We start from the raw sequence: 19367 nt of genomic DNA, 5'->3' as shown, positions 1-19367 counted from the left end.
CGAGAAGTTCCAGGGTCTATACTCCCCTCTCTTCTTGGTTCATAAAAAGAGCGGTGCTTGGAGACCGGTCATAGACCTCACGCACCTGAACTCTTTTATCAAGAAGGAGAAATTCAAGATGGAGACGCTATTCACGATCCGTCAAGCAATACAACCGGCAGACTGGCTTGTGTCAATCGACCTCAAGGACGCCTATTTCCATGTGCCAGCAGATTACCAGAAGTTCCTACGATTCGCAGTAGATCAGAATCATCTACAGTTTGTCTGTCTCCCGTTTGGGCTTACTACATCGCCGCGGGTATTCTCAAAGGTCTTACTAGCAGTGGTGGCTTTGATCAGGACCAAAGGCGTCCGTCTACACCATTATCTGGACGACCTTCGGCTGGTTACTGAACATGGAGAAGAGCCACCTGGAGCCTACCCAGTCGTTAATATTTCTGGGAGCTCAGTTCGACACAAGTCGAGGCACAATTTCTTTGCCCCTCGAGAAGATCCCGGTAGTCAGGGACAGGGTACGCCTAGCTGTGACGGCTACTCACCTTCGAGCATCTCAGTGTCTTAGAGTGGTTGGGTGAAGCAAAAAAGAGATGACCGCACTCCGATATAAATCAAAAATTGGAGTAAAATTTATTCCACATCAAACAAATAGGCAAACTGGAACAACACACTGTGGATGCAGGACACGACGGCTGGCAATGAGTAAGCGACATCCCTAAGTCGTGAAACGCGTCTGCCGTCGTGTCCTGCATCCACAGTGTGTTGCTCCAGTTTGCCTATTTGTTTGATGTGGAATAAATTTTACTCCAATTTTTGATTTATATCAGAGTGCGGTCATCTCTTTTTTGCTTCATGTGATTCCGGATTGACGGATCCGACCAGCACCTGACATCCAGCCCACCTGGAGCGGTCTTTCCCCAATTGGATTTAAGTTAGAGTGGTTGGGACCATGGTAGCCACGACTCCAATGGTGAAGTGGGCACAGTGGAAAATACGGCCTTTCCAAGTGGGGTTTCTCCATCAGTGGCGTCCAGGAGATCAAAATCACCTCATTCGCATAACAGCATCAATGCGGGAGAGCCTTCCATGGTGGCTGCAGAGCAAAAATCTCCTCAATTGCCATTCCATCATGCCCATCTCTTGGATCACAGTTACCACAGATGCCAGCAACACCGGATGGGGTGCCCTCTGTCAGACAGAGATAGCCCAGGGCAGCTGGGATTTCCAAGCTCACAGGGTAGTGTCAAATACTCTAGAATTGTGAGCCGCGTTCTGCGCTCTGAAAGCATTCCGTCACCTAATAGAAGGGACTTCTGTGATCCTGAGGATGGACAATACGACCGTGGTCTCCTATGTGAAGCGACAAAGAGGCACTCGCAGTCGCTCCCTGTTGAAGGAGGTAGATCCAATCTTATATTGGGCCCAGAAACACCTGGTCAACCTCACTGCAGTGTTTCTTCCGGGGGTACAGAATGTTCAAGCGGACTTCTTCTCAAGAGTCCGCTTGGACAACAACGAATGGAGCCTTCACAACAATGTCTTCCAGTGGCTCACTTCTCTGGAATTTCACCCGGAAGTGGATCTATTTGCATCTCCATGCAATCACAAGCTTCCGAATTATTATGTGAGGTTCCGTTGTCCCCAAGCCTTTGGGACGGATGCTCTGACAGACCATTGGAGATTCCACAGGGCATATGCCTTTCCCCCAGTTCCTGTCATTCTCCGATTCCTGGCGAGACTCAGGATGGAAGATGTGGAAGTGCTAACAATAGCCCCATACTGGCCGAAAAGGCCATGGTTTCCACTGCTGATGCTCCTCAGTTTTCGGGATCCAGTTCCTCTACCCATCAGGCCGGACCTTCTGTCCCAGGGAGCAACTCTACACCCATGCCCGGCTCATCTGCACCTGAAGGCATGGTTTTTGAGAGGGAAAGGCTGGAGGCGTTAGGTTGCCCGAGTGGGGCAATTTCTACTCTCTTAAGTGCCAGAAGAGCGGGCACTAACAAGGTCTACGGAAGGATCTGGTCCAAGTTCATGGATTTTGTTACCAAGAAAGGGGGGTCATGCAATGACCTGAATATCCAGCAAATTCTTGGTTTCCTGCAGTCGGGACTGGACCTACCATTATCCGTTAGCTCACTACGTGTGCAAGTTTCTGCTATTTCGGCCTTCACAGGAACTTCTTGGGCGTCTCATCCCCTTGTTCGTCAATTCTTTCGGGGAGCTTCAAGACTCAGGCCACAGAGGAAGCCAAGGTTCCCTAAATGGGATCTTCCACTCGTCTTGAACTTCCTTTCTGACGTCAGAAGAAGTCACATGGAGCAACTCTCCATTAAAGATCTGTCTCTGATATCGGCCTTCTTGGTTGCCGTCAAAAAGAGTCTCCGAGATTAGTTCTCTGGGTTGCAAAGAACCATTCCTGACCTTCTTCCCAGATCGTGTGGTTCTTATCCCCATGTTGGGATCACACCCCAAGGTGGTCTCTGTTTTCCACGAGAACCAGGAGATTGTCCTTCCAACATTCAAATCGTCAGATGATCCGGATACACATCCATTAGATGTGAGTGCAATTCTGAGACTGTACCTGCATGCAACAGCTTCCTTCAGGCGTTCAGATTATCTATTTGTTCTCCTTCACGGAAAGAACAAGGGCTTGCGGGCCTCTTCAAGATCCATAGCGGCATGGATTGTTCAGACCATCCAATGGGCATATAAGGCTAAGGGCTTGGCTCCTCCAGAAGCGGCGACAAGAGGGGTTTCCACGTCCTGGGCGGCTTCTTGTCATGTGGCCCCTAAAGTAATATGCAAGGCGGCATCATGGTCTTCCGTTAACACTTTCATGACTCATTATTGTATTGAGCCAGCTTCATTGTCTTCTGTTAACTTTGGTTTGCAAGTACTGTCTGTTGATGGTGCAAATTAAATTTCTTTTGGCCAGCAGTTTCCCACCCTTGTGTGTTTGGCTAGTTATTTCCCACACGTAAGCTGCCATGGAGTCTGTCAGGAAAACGGAAAATTGTTATCAAATACTTACCGTAATTTTCCTTTCCTGATGGACTCCATGGCAGCTGGAGTCCCCTCCCATCTGCTGGAGTAGGCTATTTATGGAACACGGCCTCTGGCACGAAGTAAAAATTTATGGGAGTAGGGTCCTATGAGGTAGGAGGAGGCGGGACTAGCCCACACGTAAGCTGCCATGGAGTCCATCAGGAAAGGAAAATTACGGTAAGTATTTGATAACAATTTTCCGTTATTTTTAAAAACAAAATAATAATTATAAATGAGGCCTGCTCATCATGCTAGTAAATCCTTTTTAAAAAAACTCATACAATATATCTATCAACATTTTTTTCCTTTTAGTTTTGGATAGAGTGTGGAAGAATTTGAAATCTGGTCATGTTTTGCTGAATTTGTTCCTGCTAGGGAGTTTTCATCTCTCTATAATTGTCCTGATGACGATAGCCACTGGGACTGGAAGTGAGAGAAAAATACATTTTGAATTGTCAGTGGAACAGGCAGAGGAAATGCTCCAGTGGGGACACCTATTTGCAGAGCAAGCTGTCCAACAAACGCTTATGCTTTCTTTGTAGGGACTATCTCTCATTTTCTGTTTTGTCTTAACTCTCGCTTTCTGTTTTCTCTAGAGACAGGAAGTAAAATAAAATTTCCCCAAAAAGACAGACAGGAAAAAAAAAGGCCATTCAAATAAACTGCACCCAGATTGCATGTGAATCTCACAGGAATGCACGAAATGTGATTCATGGTGGGAACCAGCATTTAAAGCAGAACTGATTGTAACTGATTGTAAAGTCTCATTTTTTCTCAGGTCCCTCTTCTGTGCTCCTGGCCCCTCCCTCCTGTTGAGTGCCCCCGCAGCAAGCAGCTTGCTGTGGGGGCACCCAAGCCCAGTCACAGCTCCTTGTGTCCAGTAAGACACAGAGCTGCCCTCCCCATTCTCTCCTGATTGGCTGACTGACTTTGATTGACAGCAGCTAGAGCTAATCGCGCCGCTCTGCTGTCTTAGCCAATGAGGAGGGGCATCCCAGGCAGCTGACAAACTCCCGCAACATCGCTGGATAAAGATGGGCTCAGGTAAGTATAAGGGGGACTGAGGGGAGCTGCTGCACACAGAAGGTTTTTTATCCTAATGCATAGAATTCATTAAGATTAAAAAAAAAAAAAAAACCTTCTGCCTTTACAATCCCTTTAATTGCCAAAAGGGAGTTAGTTCAGTTTTCCCAAACACACATACCCCCTAGCAGAAATGCAGGAAATTGTTTTTTAATTTTTTATTTTAATTTTTAGCCCTGCCCCCCATTAAAATTCCAGCCTAGACCAGAATGATGTGTAGCACCCTCCTAGGCAGGTGCTAGGCAGGTAAAGCGTAGTTGCTCTGTCTGCTTATCAGGGGAGCCTGATCAGTAGTTAGGCCTGCTGGGTGTGTTTGATGTGCAATTCATGTTGGCTGAGGGAGTGTCCCCACTGTATCCAATGAGGAGGCTCGTTGGACAGTGGAGGAAACCTGCCCAATGACGCACAGGCTTTTGTACTGTCTCAGTGGGTTTGCACAGAGAGAGGTGCATCCTGGGATAGGGTATAAAAGCCAGGGGCACATGCGGCAGGGGGTCTTTGGGCGGGAAGCCAAGTCTCAGAAGGAGGGTGATGGCTGTCTCCTCTTCTGAAGGTGTGGAAGGTGGGGTGGGTTGAGTACTGCTTCAACCCCAACCTCGAGTCTTTGTTGTGATCTTTGAGGATGAATTACTTCATACGACATGCAGGTAGACAGGTCAGGATTGGCTTATTTTAAAGGTATTTTGCTGTCTGTTAAGAATAAGGTGATACTTTGATGTCTATAGTCTTGGAGCAAGCACACTTTAAAAGCAGTTTCCAAAAGTCCCTCATAAAATAGCAGCATTAGGATCTCTTGTAGAGTAAATGCAGTACAAGCAATAAATACCTTCTTGTAATGCGGCAGCTCTGGCTTGTAAAGCAGTCTCTCACAACACACAGTAGTGAAAGCAGTTTTGCCAGTAAAAACCCTTGCAAGGTGGGTCGGGCTGCTGATTCAGAAAAATCTTGTAGGTGCTATGTAGAGGCTGATCTATGGAACTTCAGTCAAATCTCTAAACCAAACTACTTTAGGCAAACTTACTTATCCAATAGCACGAGGCATCATTTTTACACAAGTTATTTTAGGGCATTAGCAACCAATCTTTTTTATAGTCAGGAGCTTAATTAAAGAATATTAAATAACAATGAGCAGAAGAAAGTGGGGGCTGGAACACAGCATGGGCAGTTTACCTGCATCACACACCATATGAAGGGCACATTTCAAATCATCATTCCAGACACTCATGTATTCATTAGGGCCACATGGGCTGCAAACAGTATCCGCATTATTGGTGCACCTTTTAGTCATATATGTTCCTGAAAAAAAAAAAAAAAAACTATTTTTAAGCATAGTGCAAGTCATACAATAAATGTTTCACAATTGCACACAATTCTGTAATTAGTACAGTGTGTATGGTACTATAGAATTGTATATTGTATACTGTATATTATTTTAAGTGTATACTCATTGTTAAAAATGATTCCTTCATCTGTCAATAACTAAACTGCAGATTAGCTGGAGTTTTGCTTCATGTCCTAGATGTACTCACATCTTTTGTGCTTTTTATTTAGAAAAATGAAATACTTTAAAGGCTCTGAAGCAACTGTATGATGCAATACAGTCACATGTACATCCGGAAAGTATTCACAGCGCTTCACTTTTACTTTTAGTCCCGGTTCACACTACCGCGACTTGTCAGGCGACTTGTCAGTCTGACAAGTCGCGGTCTATTCAGTGCTATGGGAACCGTTCTAATAGGAGCGACTCAAGTCGCTCCGACTTAGAAAATAGTTCCTGTACTACTTTTGACAGAAGTCGGAGCGACTTGCATTGACTTCCATTATGTGAAGTCCGTGCAAGTGGCGCCGAAGTCGCGGTACACGGCGACTTCATTAGTCGCCCCCGAAGTCGGATCGCCATAGTGTGAACCGACACTAAGAGCCCATTCAGACTAGCGCGACTTGTCAGCCTGACAAGTCGCGGTCGGTCAAGGTCTATTGAGTAGTACAGGACCCGTTCTAATAGGAGCGACACAAGTCCCTCCAACTTAGAAAAAGGGTCCTGTACTACTTTGGGGTGACCTAGGAGCGACTTGCATAGACTTCCATTATGTGAAGTCCCTGCAAGTCGCGCCGAAGTCGCGGTGCACAGCTGTGCACGCGACTTCACAGGGTGCCCCCCGAAGTCATGTCGCCTCAGTGTGAACCGGCTCTTATTATTTCCCTCAAAATGCTACAAACAATACACCATAATTACCACGTGAAAGAAGCTTGTTTGAAATCCTTGCAAATTTATAAAAAATAAAAACAAAAAAATCACATGTACATAAGTATTTACAGCCTTTGCTCAGTACTTTGTTGAAGCACCTTTGGCACCAATTACAGCCTCAAGTCTTTTTGAGTATGATGTTACATGCTTGGCACACCTATTTTTGGGCAGTTTCTCCCATTCTTCTTTTCAGGACCTTTCAAGGTCCATCAGGTTGGATGGGGAGCATTGGTGCACAGCCATTTTCAGATCTCTCCAGAGATATTCAATTGGGTTCAAGAGTGGGCTCTGGCTGGGCAAATCAAGGACATTCACAGAGTTGTCTCATAGCCACTCCTTTGTTAACTTGGTTGTGTGCTTAGGGTGCAGCTTTTCATCAAGGATGTTTCTGTACATTGCTGCTTTCACCTTTCCCTCAATCCTGACTAGTCTCCCAGTTCCTGCTTCTGAAAAACATCCCCACAGCATGATGTTGCCACCACCATGTTTCACGGTAGGGATAGTATTGGCCAGGTAATGAAAAGTGCCTGGTTTCCTCCAGACATGATGCTTGCCTTTCAGGCCAAAGAGTTCAATCTTTGTTTCATCAGACCTGAAAATTGTGTTTCTCATGGTCTGAGAGTCCTTCAGGTGTCCTTTGGCAAACTCCAGGCAGGCTGTCAAGTGCCTTTTACTGAGGAGTGGCTTCCGTCTGGCCACTCTACCATACAGGCCTGATTGATGGAGTGCTGCAGAGATGGTTATTCTTCTGGACGGTTCTCCTCTCTCCACAGAGAAACGCTGGAGCTCTGTCAGAGTGACCATCATGTTCTTGGTCACCTTCCTGACTCCCTTCTCCCCCGATCACTCAGTTTTGCTGGGCGGCCCCCTCTAGTAAGAGTCCTGGTGGTTCCAAACATCTTCCATTTACGGATGATGGAGGCACGGATGATGTGGGACCTTCAATGCTGCAGACATTTTTCTGTACCCTTCCCCAGATCTGTGCATCAATACAATCCTGCCTTGGAGGTCTACAGACAATTCATTAAAAAACAGTGGGGTGTTGGCGCTTAAAGAGGTTGTAAACCTTCTTGTATAACTTTTACCTATAGGTAAGCCTATATTAAGGCTTACCTATAGGTGCTATAAATATCTCCCAAACTTGCACCGTTTAGGAGATATTTACAGCGCAAACTGCCGATGACGTCATCGGCGCAGGCGCTCTGAGGGAACGGCCACCCGTGCCGTTCCTTCAGAGCTCAGTGCCGTGAACGGCGGCTCCCGCGCGCATGCGCGGGAGTGATGTAATCGCGCCTCCGGCCAATCAGATGGCCGGAGGACGCGAACCCGGAAGCGGGACGGCAGGACATGTCGCCGTCCTGTCGCTGAGGTGGCGGCACGGCGGGGGCTTCGTTTTAAGGTAAGTACTACATAATGAGCTAGTATGCGATGCATACTAGCTCATTATGCCTTTCTCTTTACAGGGCTTTTTTTTTCTCGTTTTTTTTTTTTTACTTTACTTCCTCTTTAAAGGGTATAAGAACAATTATACTGCAATAAAGACAAATAGGGGGGGAGGCATGGGAGGTAGCAGGCACAGGGGGGATTAAAAGTCCATGTGCGTAACACAGGGGATGTAGGGCATTAAAAGGACTGTATGAGAGTCCATCTGTGGGATCCAGGATAGTTCCAGGGGTGGATGGTTGCTGCTCAGGGCAGGCTCTCTGGAAGAGTGAAGTCAGCTCTGCATGGATATGAATAGAAGAAAGGAGAGCACCTCTGAATGCAAATTAAATTTAATACAGCAATAAAAATATAGTAACTCACATAGAGGTAAGTGAACCAGCGTTTATCATGACCGTCAGTGGCTCCGGTGGTTCTCAGGCCGCGATCCGCAGGGCCCAGGGTGTCCTGTCAGACAAAGAAGAGTGCCGGCTTTCTGTTGTGTTCCGGGCTGGCGGCAGGTGGAGACCACGAGATGGAGGCTGGTGGCGTCTGACGTCAGGATGAAGGGAAGGACGGGTTCACTACGCGTTTCAGAGCATGCTTCCCTTCATCGTCAGACGCCCCCAGCCTCCACCTCGCGGTCTCCACCTCCCGCCAGCCCGGAAGACAACAGAAAGCCGGCACTCTTCTTTGTCTGACAGGACACCCTGGATCGCCGCCTGAGAACCACCGGAGCCACTGACGGTCATGATAAACGCTGATTCACTTACCTCTATGTGAGTTACTATATTTTTATTGCTGTATTAAATTTCATTTGCACTCAGAGGCGCTCTCCTTTCTTCTATTCTTCTATACAGACAAGTCCTTGGACTTCATAGCTTGGTTTGTGCTCTCACTGTCACATGCACTGTTAACTGTGAGACCTTATATAGACAGATGTGTGTCTTTCCAAATCATGTCCAATCAACTGAATTTACCACAGGTGGACTCCAAACAATTTGTAGAAACATTGTAAGGATGATTAGTTGAAACAGGATGTACCTGAGCTAAATTTTGAGTGTCATGGCAAAGGCTGTGAATTCTTAGGCTCCATGCACACAGGGCGTCATAAAAACGTGCTCCAAAGCTGTTTACATAACGCCGGGAAACAGCAGCAGCTGTAAAAACATGCTTTCAGTAGCTTTTTCTACTAGCGTTATTGCACGTTTGGCCACAGTAGCTGTTAGAAGCTTTTTTTTCTGCCTCCATTCAAAATCAATGGTTCCCTATGGGAGCCTATTGATTTGAATGGAAGTCACACCGCAGGTCGGATCAGGGCGACCTGCACTGTGAGAATCTTGAGGGGGAACTCCACGCCAAAATGGGGAAAAAAACAGCGTGGGGTTCCCCCCCCAGGTTCCAAACCAGGCCCTTCGGATCTGGTATGGAATTCGAGGGTAGCCCCGCGCCGAAAAAACGGCGTGGGGTCCCCCCCAAAATCCATACCAGAACCTTATCCGAGCATGCAGTCCGGCATGCCAAGAAAGGGGAGGGGACGAGCGAGCGGCCCCACCCCCCCTGGATCATACCAGGCCACACGCCCTCAACATGGGGGGGGGTGTGGGTGCTTTGGGGCAGGGGGGGCTCTGCACCCCGCACCTCAAAGCACCTTGCCCCCATGTTGATGAGGACAAGGGCCTCATCCCCACAACCCTGGCAGGTGGTTGTGGGGGTCTGCGGGCAGGGGGCTCATCGGAATCTGGAAGCCCCCTTTAACAAGGGGGCCCCAGATGCCGGACCCCCTCCCTATGTGAATGGGTATGGGGTACACTGTACCCCTACTCATTCACCCCATAAAATGCAGTGTATGGAAATAACGACAGGAGACGCTTTGGAAAATTTATTAAAAATCTTCATCCGGCTCTTGTCCTCTCCGGGGGTCTTCTCCTCTCCGAGGGTCTTCTGCTGTCTTCTCCTCTCCGGGGGTCTTCTGCTGTCTTCTCCTCTCCGGGGGTCTTCTGCTCTTTTGCTGTCCGCCCTTCTTGTCTTCTCCTCTCCGGGGGTCTTCTGCTGTCTTCTCCTCTCCGGGGGTCTTCTGCTGTCCGCCCTTCTGCTGTCCAATCTTCTTGTCTTCTCCTCTCCGGTCTTCTGCTCTTTTGCTGTCGGCTGTCGGCTGTCCTTCTTCCTCCGGTCCTCCTCCGACGACGTCTTCAGCGATTATGCCGGCCTCTGGTCTCTGCAGCTTATTATATAGCCATTAGGGGCGTGGCCGCCAGATGACGTCATCGGGAGACCACACCCCCTTGTGTCACAGATGACGTCCCTGCCCGCAGACCCCCACAACCACCGGCCAGGGTTGTGGGGATGAGGCCCTTGTCCTCATCAACATGGGGGCAAGGTGCTTTGAGGTGCGGGGTGCAGAGCCCCCCCTGCCCCAAAGCACCCACACCCCCCCCATGTTGAGGGCGTGTGGCCTGGTATGATCCAGGGGGGGTGGGGCCGCTCGCTCGTCCCCTCCCCTTTCCTGGCATGCCGGACTGCATGCTCGGATAAGGGTCTGGTATGGATTTTGGGGGGGACCCCACGCCGTTTTTTCGGCGCGGGGCTACCCTCGAATTCCATACCAGATCCGAAGGGCCTGGTTTGGAACCTGGGGGGGGAACCCCACGCTGTTTTTTTCCCCATTTTGGCGTGGAGTTCCCCCTCAAGATTCTCACAGTGCAGGTCGCCCTGATCCGACTTGCGGTGCGACTTCCATTCAAATCAATAGGCTCCCATAGGGAACCATTGATTTTGAATGGAAGAAAAAAAACGTATAACGTGGCTTAACGCACGTTAAGCAACGTTATGGAGCCTTATGGAGCCTTTAGCAGCGTCAGACGTTTTTTGCAGCTTGACGCTGGAGCTCCTGAACCCACAGTTCCTGGGTTTTTTTTGGAGCTGTAAAACGCCTATGCCACTTGGAGCTCCTAAAAGCTCTATGTGTGCATGAGGCCATAGAATAACATGGATGGGCGTTCTGCAGCTGCGAAAAAAAACGTCTGACGCTGCTAACAGCAGCTGTAAAAACGTCCAGTGTGCATGAGGCCTTATGTTCATGTGATACTCTTTTTGTTTTTTTATTTATAATACATTTTCAAAGATTTCAAACAAACTTCTTTCAAGTTGTCATTATGGGGCATTGTTTTTAGAATTTTGAGGACAATAATAAATTTAATCCATTTTGGAATAAAGCTGTAACATAACAAAATGTGGAAAAAGTGAATCGCTGTGAAAACTTTCTGTATGCACTGTATGTTGTAATCAGACTTAAAGCGGAGTTCCAACCTAAAATTAAACTTACCTCCATCTTCATGCCCGGGGTCACCTGAAAAACAAATGGATAATCGCAATTTTTTTTTTTTACTTACCTGGTTTAGAAGAAAATATACTTACCTTACTTCCTCTTCCTCCCCTCGGCGGCCACGGTGATTCGTCACTTCCTGGCTTGCAATGATTCCTGGGAGCTGAACGTCATCGCTCCCAGGAATCAATGCGCCTGCACCGGCCCCGACGTCAGTTCCGGTGCAGGCGCCGTCATACCTTGCTAAACAGCTTCTGGGCATGCCCAGAAGCTGTGCAGGGATGACGCTGCGGCACTGGAAATGACTGCGGGGCCAGTGCAGTGCATCGTGGGACCGAAGAAGACGGAAGAGGACGCAGAAGAGGATCGCGCTGGCTTCAAGCTGCCCACACCTGAGATGGCAGCGCTGGACAATACTTTCTCAAGGTAAGTATTTCTCCTAAAAGGTAAGTGCAACCCGGGACAGATCAGAAGCTAGCCATTGTGGAATGCACTAGCCCTGACTGTCCTGGTGATATTTTTATTAAAAAAAGCTTTCCAAGGGTGAAACTCCGCTTTAAATACACTTGTTTTTAATTAGTGCAAAATAGAGTATATTCATGCAAATATGAATCATCACTGACAACAATAATCTAAAGAATGATTTTGTTGGCATTTTATAGCTATGTTAAATAAAATATTCTCTCTCTCTCTAATTACTACATTATCACCTTTATCCTAAATGAACTTCCAAATGGCCATATTAGAAAATATTTTTATGATATGTGCGCACAAACAAAGAAATCCATATAAATTCAAAACTGGTTTAGAGGCACTCACAGGTCTTGCAGAAAAGGAAGATCAAAAACAGAGGTGTTTTTATTGTTAACGCTTCGATGAAGCACAATCCATCTTTCTCCAGAAATGTTGTCAATATATATATACACACACACTATATTACCAAAAGTATTGGGATGCCTGCCTTTACATGCACATGTCTGTAGGGTTCAATATTGAGTTGGCCCACACTTTGCAGCTATAACAGCTTTAACTCTTCTGGGAAGGCTGTCCACAAGGTTTAGGAGTGTGTCTATGGGAATGTTTGACCATTTTTCCAGAAGCGCATTTGTGAGGTCAGGCACTGATGTTTGACGAGAAGGCCTGGCTCACGGACTCCACTCTAATTCATGCCGAAGGTGTTCTATCGGGTTGAGGTCAGGACTCTGTGCAGGCCAGACAAGTTCCTCCACTCCAAACTGACTCATCCATGTCTTTATGGACCTTGCTTTGTGCACTGGTGAGCAGTCATGTTTAAACAGGAAGGGGCCATCCCCAAACTGTTCCCACAAAGTTGGGAGCATAAAATTGTTCAAAATGTCTTGGTATGCTGACGCCTTAAGAGTTCCCTTCACTGGAACTTAGGGGCCAAGCCCAGCCCCTGAAAAACGACCCCACATCCAAATCCCCCCTCCACCAAATGATTTGGACCAGTGAGCAAATCAAGGTCCATAAAGACATGGATGAGCGAGTTTGGGGTGGAGGAACTTGACTGGACTGCACAGAGTCCTGACCTCAACCTGATAGAATACCTTTGGGATAAATTAGAGCAGAGACTGCGAGCCAGGGCTTCTAGTCTAACATCAGTGCCTGACTTCACAAAAGCGCTTCTGGAAGAATGGTCAAACATTCCCATAGACACACTCCTAAACCTTGTGGACAGCCTTCCCAGAAGAGTTGAAGCAGTTAAGGGTGGGCCAATTCAAAATTTAACCCTGTGGACTAAGACTGGGATGCCATTAAAGTTCATATGCATGTAAAGGCAGGCATCCCAATACATTCGGTAATATAGTGTTTTTATATATTTATATATATATCTATATCTATCTATATATATATATATATATATAGATAGATATATAGTCAACATTTCGATGAAGCTCAGTCCATCTTTCTGGAGAAAGATGGACTGAGCTTCATCGAAATGTTGACAATAAAAACACAGCTGTTTTTGATCTTCCTCCTCTGCAAGACCTGTGAGTGCCTCTGAACCAGTTTTGGATTTATAAGGATTATTTTGTGTGTGAGAACACATCATAAAAATATTTTCTAATAGGGCCTTGTGGAAGTTCATTTAGAAAAAAGGGACAAATTATAAAATAAAGTGTTAGTGCAAAATAAAAAATAAAAATATATGCAGTATATCTCTGCAATACATACACATTTCTTCCATGTTTTTTTCCTGTAAAAACACTGCAAGTACAGAAATGGTGGTAATCTGTCAGAAATGCACTCAAAAGTTCTGTGGTGGTTGACAGTGACACACATTTGTGTGGACTGAATGTTATTAGCCCTCCCCTGTCTTTTGCTAAACTATTGTTTCACACCCCTTCTTCTTATCCCCGCAACATAAGCACTAATTGATCTGTAATCCCAATATAAGAACTGGGAGGGCCTAACAGGCTGAATTCCTGATCAACATGTCAATATATATTGGATTTTCTGATCAATGGGTGTTTTTGTACTTATTAAACAGATGTAGCTAAATATTTTTTTAAGAGAAGTTAAGAGCCGGTTCACATTAGCATGACTTGTCAGACGACTTGTCAGCCTGACAAGTCGCGCTCCCTCACGGTCCATTGACCGCTACCGGACCCGTTCTAATAGGAGCGACACAAGTCGCTCCGACTTAGAAAAAGGGTCCTGTACTATTTCGGGGCGACCTCGGAGTGACTTGCATAGACTTCCATTATGTGAAGTCCCTGCAAGTCGTGCCAAAGTCGTGGTGCATGGTAATGCACAAGTCGCCCCCGAAGTAGTAAGGAGTCGTGTCGCGCTAATGTGAACCGGCTCTTATTCGTAGGGTTTACATTACACTTTTAAATGATTACCTAAAATCTCAAATGATAAAGAGAAGCATGCTATGACAGGTTATGTAAATAATTAAGATTAAGGAAATATTGTATCTCATTCCAGATGTAGTGTTGTATCAGTAGTGTTTTTTCAAAGTTTATTTTTCACATAAAGGAGAAAGTACAGTTCTCTGTTATGCCTCTGCTCAAACTGAACAGTGTATTGATCAGAATTGGATGGGAAAAGCCCACAGGAATCGTCACAGCCTCTGGCCAAAATCTTCTTTCCCCTGCTATGTCTGCACAATCCATCCCCATAGAGTCTCTTTGGGCCATCTCCCAGTACAGAAGATGCTTGGGAGACAGGCTCATAGGAGGCTATGGGAGCCAAACGAGGCACGGCCAGAGGAAAGAAAGGTAACTTTTCTGAAGCAGGAAAATGGTTAGCAGTGACAATTATAGCAAAATTCTTCTACAAAAAAAGTCATTATAAAAAGAAGACAAACCTGGTTTGCATTTTCCGCAGCATTTTCCAAAATGCGCATACTGTTTTCCTGGGTCACAGTAAGGAGTCTGAAAAAGATATAAGAGAAGAAAATTGAGTTTATCGATTTAATCTGAAAAAGTTCCTGTGTATAAAAGAAATATGTAGTATATGCAGTATGGTCTGCAACTTTTACACTCAAAGTGATGTACAACACATTTAAAGTATAACTAAAGGCAAAACTTTTTTTAAGGTTTGGATAGAGTGGAGAGGGTTTAGAACGCTTGTCAGTTTTTATCACTTTCTGTACCCCCCTTCAAGAGATTCACCCTCTCTAATTATCCTAATTACCATTATCATTGAAAGAGAAAGAAAAAAAAACCCCAAATTTAGGTTGTCCCCAGAAAAGAAATAGAGAGGAATTAGTCCAAGGAGGACACCTGTTCTGGTGACCCGGGGGTCCCCAAGGAATTCTCTTAATTTGCAGGTATTTACTCTCACTTCCTGTTTGGCTATGGGACAGGAAGTGAAGGGAAATCTCTGAAATGGGACACAGATGGTGAAAAAAAATCTCACAGGGTTTATACCCTTTAATCTATACGTTTTGCCTATAGTTCTACTTTAAAGCTGACCTAAACCCTGTCTAAAGCGAACTTGCTTCATAACCCCCCTTCACTGTCCGATTGCCTAAATTCTAAAATCTGCATTATACTCACCAAGTTTCCTCTGTCTGCTGCCAACCAAACATAACTGGGAATTTACTCTCTAGAAGAAAAGGCAGGACCTTGATTTAAGTAGAACTGAGTTGCTGGCTCTGCCTAAATGTCACCCTTGGTATATTGACAATAGATAAAGTCGTTCAAGTTGAGTCTCAGCAGTTTGCTTTACCCCTTGCACCTGTTCTGTGTTAACATTAGAGATAACAAGGCTGCCATGTTACTGCTGGGATGGGGGACCAAAAAGATATGAGATGCAAAAAAGAAGTACTCAATTACAGAAGTCAGTGAGATCATGTAAGCTCACTTACCGTGTGTTAAGAATATATAAATATTGGAATATCCATAATGTGGCCACAGTTCTTTATCAAGTCACTGATCTTATGTTTACACTCAAAATATGCCTGCCCAATGGTACATATATCTTCTTTTAAAACTATTATCCTCTTTGGAGTTTTTTGTTGACTGTCTGCAACTCTCTGATGAATTATATGTCAAGATGGTGCTTCTGCAGTCCTACCATCAGCTTAGGTTCACACTGAGTGCGGGTTTGAAATTTTGCAAGTTCAGCTGAACTTGCACAATTTCAAACCAGCACTTCAGTTCGACTTGACTTTGGGAGTGATTTGACAGACATCTGTGTGGGTTCCTGCACAGATGTCTTTTGAAATCGCCCAACCCCACCCCTCCCCACCCCTGGAGTCACCAAAAATAGTGCAGAAACTACTTTCTGGAATCTGTGCAGCACTGCAAAGTTGGCGTCGCACCGATTCAGACAGTGCCATTGCTGGCAATAGGCTTGGATTTGGCAAGCTTTTTGACGTCAAATCGCAAATCAAATTGGCTCAATGCCAACGTGGGCTCAAGGAAGTCTGCCTAATAGACATAAATTCTCAGGGACAGTTTATCAAATAAACCACTCCAATACTTTTATGGGCAAAGTAACCTTTAATTGTGATCTTTTGAGGACCTAATAATAATAATTATTTTACTGTTCTGATGGCTGTGACAGGGAAAAGTTCTATGCTTGGGAGAAGATAAATCTGTTCATGTACTTACTACCTTCTGTTCAATATCATCAGCAGCCTGGCTCGTAATTTTTAGCTCCTGTGATACTCAAATGTAGTTTTATTTTTGAAAATTGTCCTCAGATGGGAGCAATGTCTAAAAATGGCATGGGAAAGTCCCATGATTAGGGGAGATAAAACAATTGTGTACCTGCCCTCTTCTGTTTACTATCAGCTTTCACCGGCCAGACTGGTATACTTAGGTTCTTGTGTTGCTCTTCAAAATTCTACTTAGCATGGAGTCTGCCCTTAAATGAGAGCAATGTCATAGAATGGCAGGGAGTTATACCATGCTTAGGGGTAGATAAAACTACTGTGTATCTTTCTTATTCTCTTTAGCATCAGCTTTCACAAGCCAGACTCCTACAATTTAGTTCTTGTTAGACAAAAATTAAGGTATGTTTTTAAAAACTCTACATAGGATTAGCTCTATATCTAGTTAAGAGCAATGCCTAAAGCCTAGTACACACGCAACGATTATCGGCCGACCGATTGTCCGTCTTTTGTCCAGAGTGGTGTTTTTTGGTTGGAATGTGCCTAGACTGCACACAAATTTTCTCGCCCGACAAAATTCTACTTCAGAAGTGATGTCATGTGTTGGTGTCATGGTCTTACCTTCTTGCTGTTCTCCTTCGTTTGACATGTGCTGGCGGCCATCTTGGTTTCTGGGTTTCTTGTAGCCTCCCACCCTGCGGCTCCTCCTTCCCACTGGGAGGAGCTGGATGCCCAGCTCATATATATAGGAGGTCTGTGGCTTCAGTTCCCTGCTTGGTCCTCCTGTGTTCACATGCTTCTAAGACTGCTGCTGCTTCTGGTTCCTGTTCCTGGCTTCGTCTGACTACCCTGCTGGTTCCTGATCCTGGCTTCGTCCTCGCTACCCACGCTGGTTGCCAGACTTGATCAGCAGGATCACCTGTTGGGTCGGTTCGCCGTGGCGTTGCAAACCCTGCTTGAACGCACGGTACCACAGGCCATGAATTCTGACGGTACAGGGCCATCCTCACTACCCTCGCTGGTTGCCAGACTTGATCAGCAGGATCACCTGTTGGGTCAGTTCGCCGTGGCGTTGCAAACCCTGCTTGAACGCACGGCTCATTTCGCTCCTGTTGCCGATGGGTCGGTTGTCGCTCCTGGGCCCGCTCCTACTGCCACTCCGGTTGTTGCGCCAGAGTCTACCCCGACACCTGTTGTTGCGCCTGCGGTGTTTCGGGGTATGTCCGGTTCTGCCCCCCTTCCACAGCGCTTTGGGGGAGAGCCAACTCAGTGCCAAGGTTTCCTTAACCAGGTGGGCATTTATTTCGAGTTGCTGCCACATGCCTTTCCTACTGAGAGATCAAAGGTGGGCTTCTTAATCTCGCTGCTCTCGGACAAGGCCTTGGCCTGGGCCAGCCCTTTATGGGAGAACAACAATCCGGTGGTTGCCGAGTTTTCCGGTTTTGTTGCTTCTCTTCGGAAGGTATTCGATGTGCCGGCTCGTGCTGCCTCTGCTGCGAAGCTCCTTATGTCCATCAGACAGGGTTCACGATCCGTAGCTGAATACTCCATTGAGTTTCGTACCCTGGCAGCAGAGGTGGGCTGGAATAATGAGGCTCTGGTCGCTGCTTTCTCTCATGGTCTCTCGGATGCCTTGAAGGATGAGGTTGCAGCTAAGGACCTACCAGTGGAGCTCGAGTCTCTTATTTCTTTCCTGATTTTGATTGACACCAGACTCAGGGAGAGACCTTCCTTTAAGGAGAGTCTGCGGAGGCCTCCTAACAGATTGGCGCCTACCTTTGTTGTCCCACCCGTGCCTCCCTCTCCTCCCACGCCTCCTGGGGATGACTTGTCTGGGGGTGAACCCATGCAGCTGGGGTTTGCTCGCCTGTCCGAGGGGGAGAGGGTACTCCGGAGACGCGAGGGCCGATGCATGTACTGTGGTCTCGGTGGGCATTTTCGGTTGGCATGTCCGAACCGTCCGGGAAACGCTCGCACCTGAGATCCTGTCGGGGGCAGATCTTGGGTGGAGTCTCCTCGTCCCCGGTTTCCCGTGTTGACAAACCACTGATCACTGTTGTCCTCTCCTGGGTCGGGGGCTCGGTGACGACCCAGGCGTTGGTGGACTCTGGTGCTGGTGGTTTGTTCATTGATAGTGTGTTCGCTGCCGCCAATTCCATTCCTCTGCAGGCTCGAGGTTCTCCTCTGGCTCTTGAGGCGATAGACGGCAGACCCCTTCTGCCGCCACACGTGACTCATGAGACCCTTCCAGTGGGGTTAGCCATTGGTGCCGTCCACAGAGAGTCGGTCTGCTTCCAGGTTATTTCGTCTCCACACTACTCGGTGGTCTTGGGGTACCCCTGGCTCCAGAAGCATAATCCGATTTTCGATTGGAGATCGGCCGAGATCCTCTCGTGGTCACCGCAGTGTGGGGCTAGTTGCATCCATGGGCCTGTCAAGTTGCTGTGTACTTCCTCGGACTCTCTGTTGCCCCCTGAATACGAGGAGTACCGGGATGTATTCGATAAGGTGCGCGCGGTTGCCCTACCTCCGCACCGCCCATACGATTGTGCCATCGAGTTACAATCTGGTGCCATTCCTCCTCGTGGCAAAGTCTATCCACTGTCGGTAGCGGAGAATGAGGCCATGGAGGAGTACGTGAGGGAGGCGCTTTCACGCGGACACATTCGCAAATCCTCGTCCCCGGCAGGGGCTGGATTTTTCTTTGTGAAAAAGAAGGGCGGTGAGTTGAGGCCTTGCATCGATTACAGGGGTCTCAATCGCATCACGATCAAGAACGCTTACCCGATACCCTTGATTTCCGAGCTGTTCGATCGCCTTAAAGGGGCCACGGTACCAAACTCGACCTGAGGGCGGCATATAACCTCGTAAGGATCAAGGCGGGCGATGAGTGGAAGACCGCGTTTAACACCAGGACCGGTCATTATGAATCCTTGGTTATGCCCTTTGGGCTGTGCAATGCGCCCGCAGTCTTTCAGGAATTCATCAACGATGTTTTCCGTGACCTGTTGCAGCAGTGTGTGGTGGTCTATTTGGATGACATCTTGGTATATTCTGAGTCCATGGAGACCCACATTCTGGATGTCAAACGAGTGTTGCAACGGTTACGAGAGAACAAGCTGTTCGGTAAGCTTGAGAAATGCGAATTTCACCGA

The 19367-nt window shown here is 46.9% G+C and overlaps 1 protein-coding gene across 1 annotated transcript in view; it reads right to left on the bottom strand.

Annotated features, from left to right (window-relative positions):
• The window catches only part of TNFRSF11A (TNF receptor superfamily member 11a), a 131725-nt gene that overhangs the window by 39736 nt on the left and 72622 nt on the right, over window positions 1–19367 (bottom strand). Inside the window, exons 2-3 of the mRNA XM_082259312.1 lie at window positions 14458–14524; window positions 5299–5424 (exon numbers count right to left, since the gene is read on the bottom strand). Coding sequence (XP_082115438.1) covers window positions 5299–5424; window positions 14458–14524 — 193 coding nt within the window. The remainder of the gene's footprint in view (window positions 1–5298; window positions 5425–14457; window positions 14525–19367) is intronic.

The sequence above is a fragment of the Pelophylax lessonae genome, assembly GCF_965119305.1.
Source record: "Pelophylax lessonae genome assembly, chromosome: 5".
In the NCBI taxonomy this organism is placed as follows: Eukaryota; Metazoa; Chordata; class Amphibia; order Anura; family Ranidae; genus Pelophylax; species Pelophylax lessonae.
The sequence above is the reverse complement of the archived record's forward strand: the minus strand, read 5'-3'. Positions and strand labels throughout refer to the sequence as shown.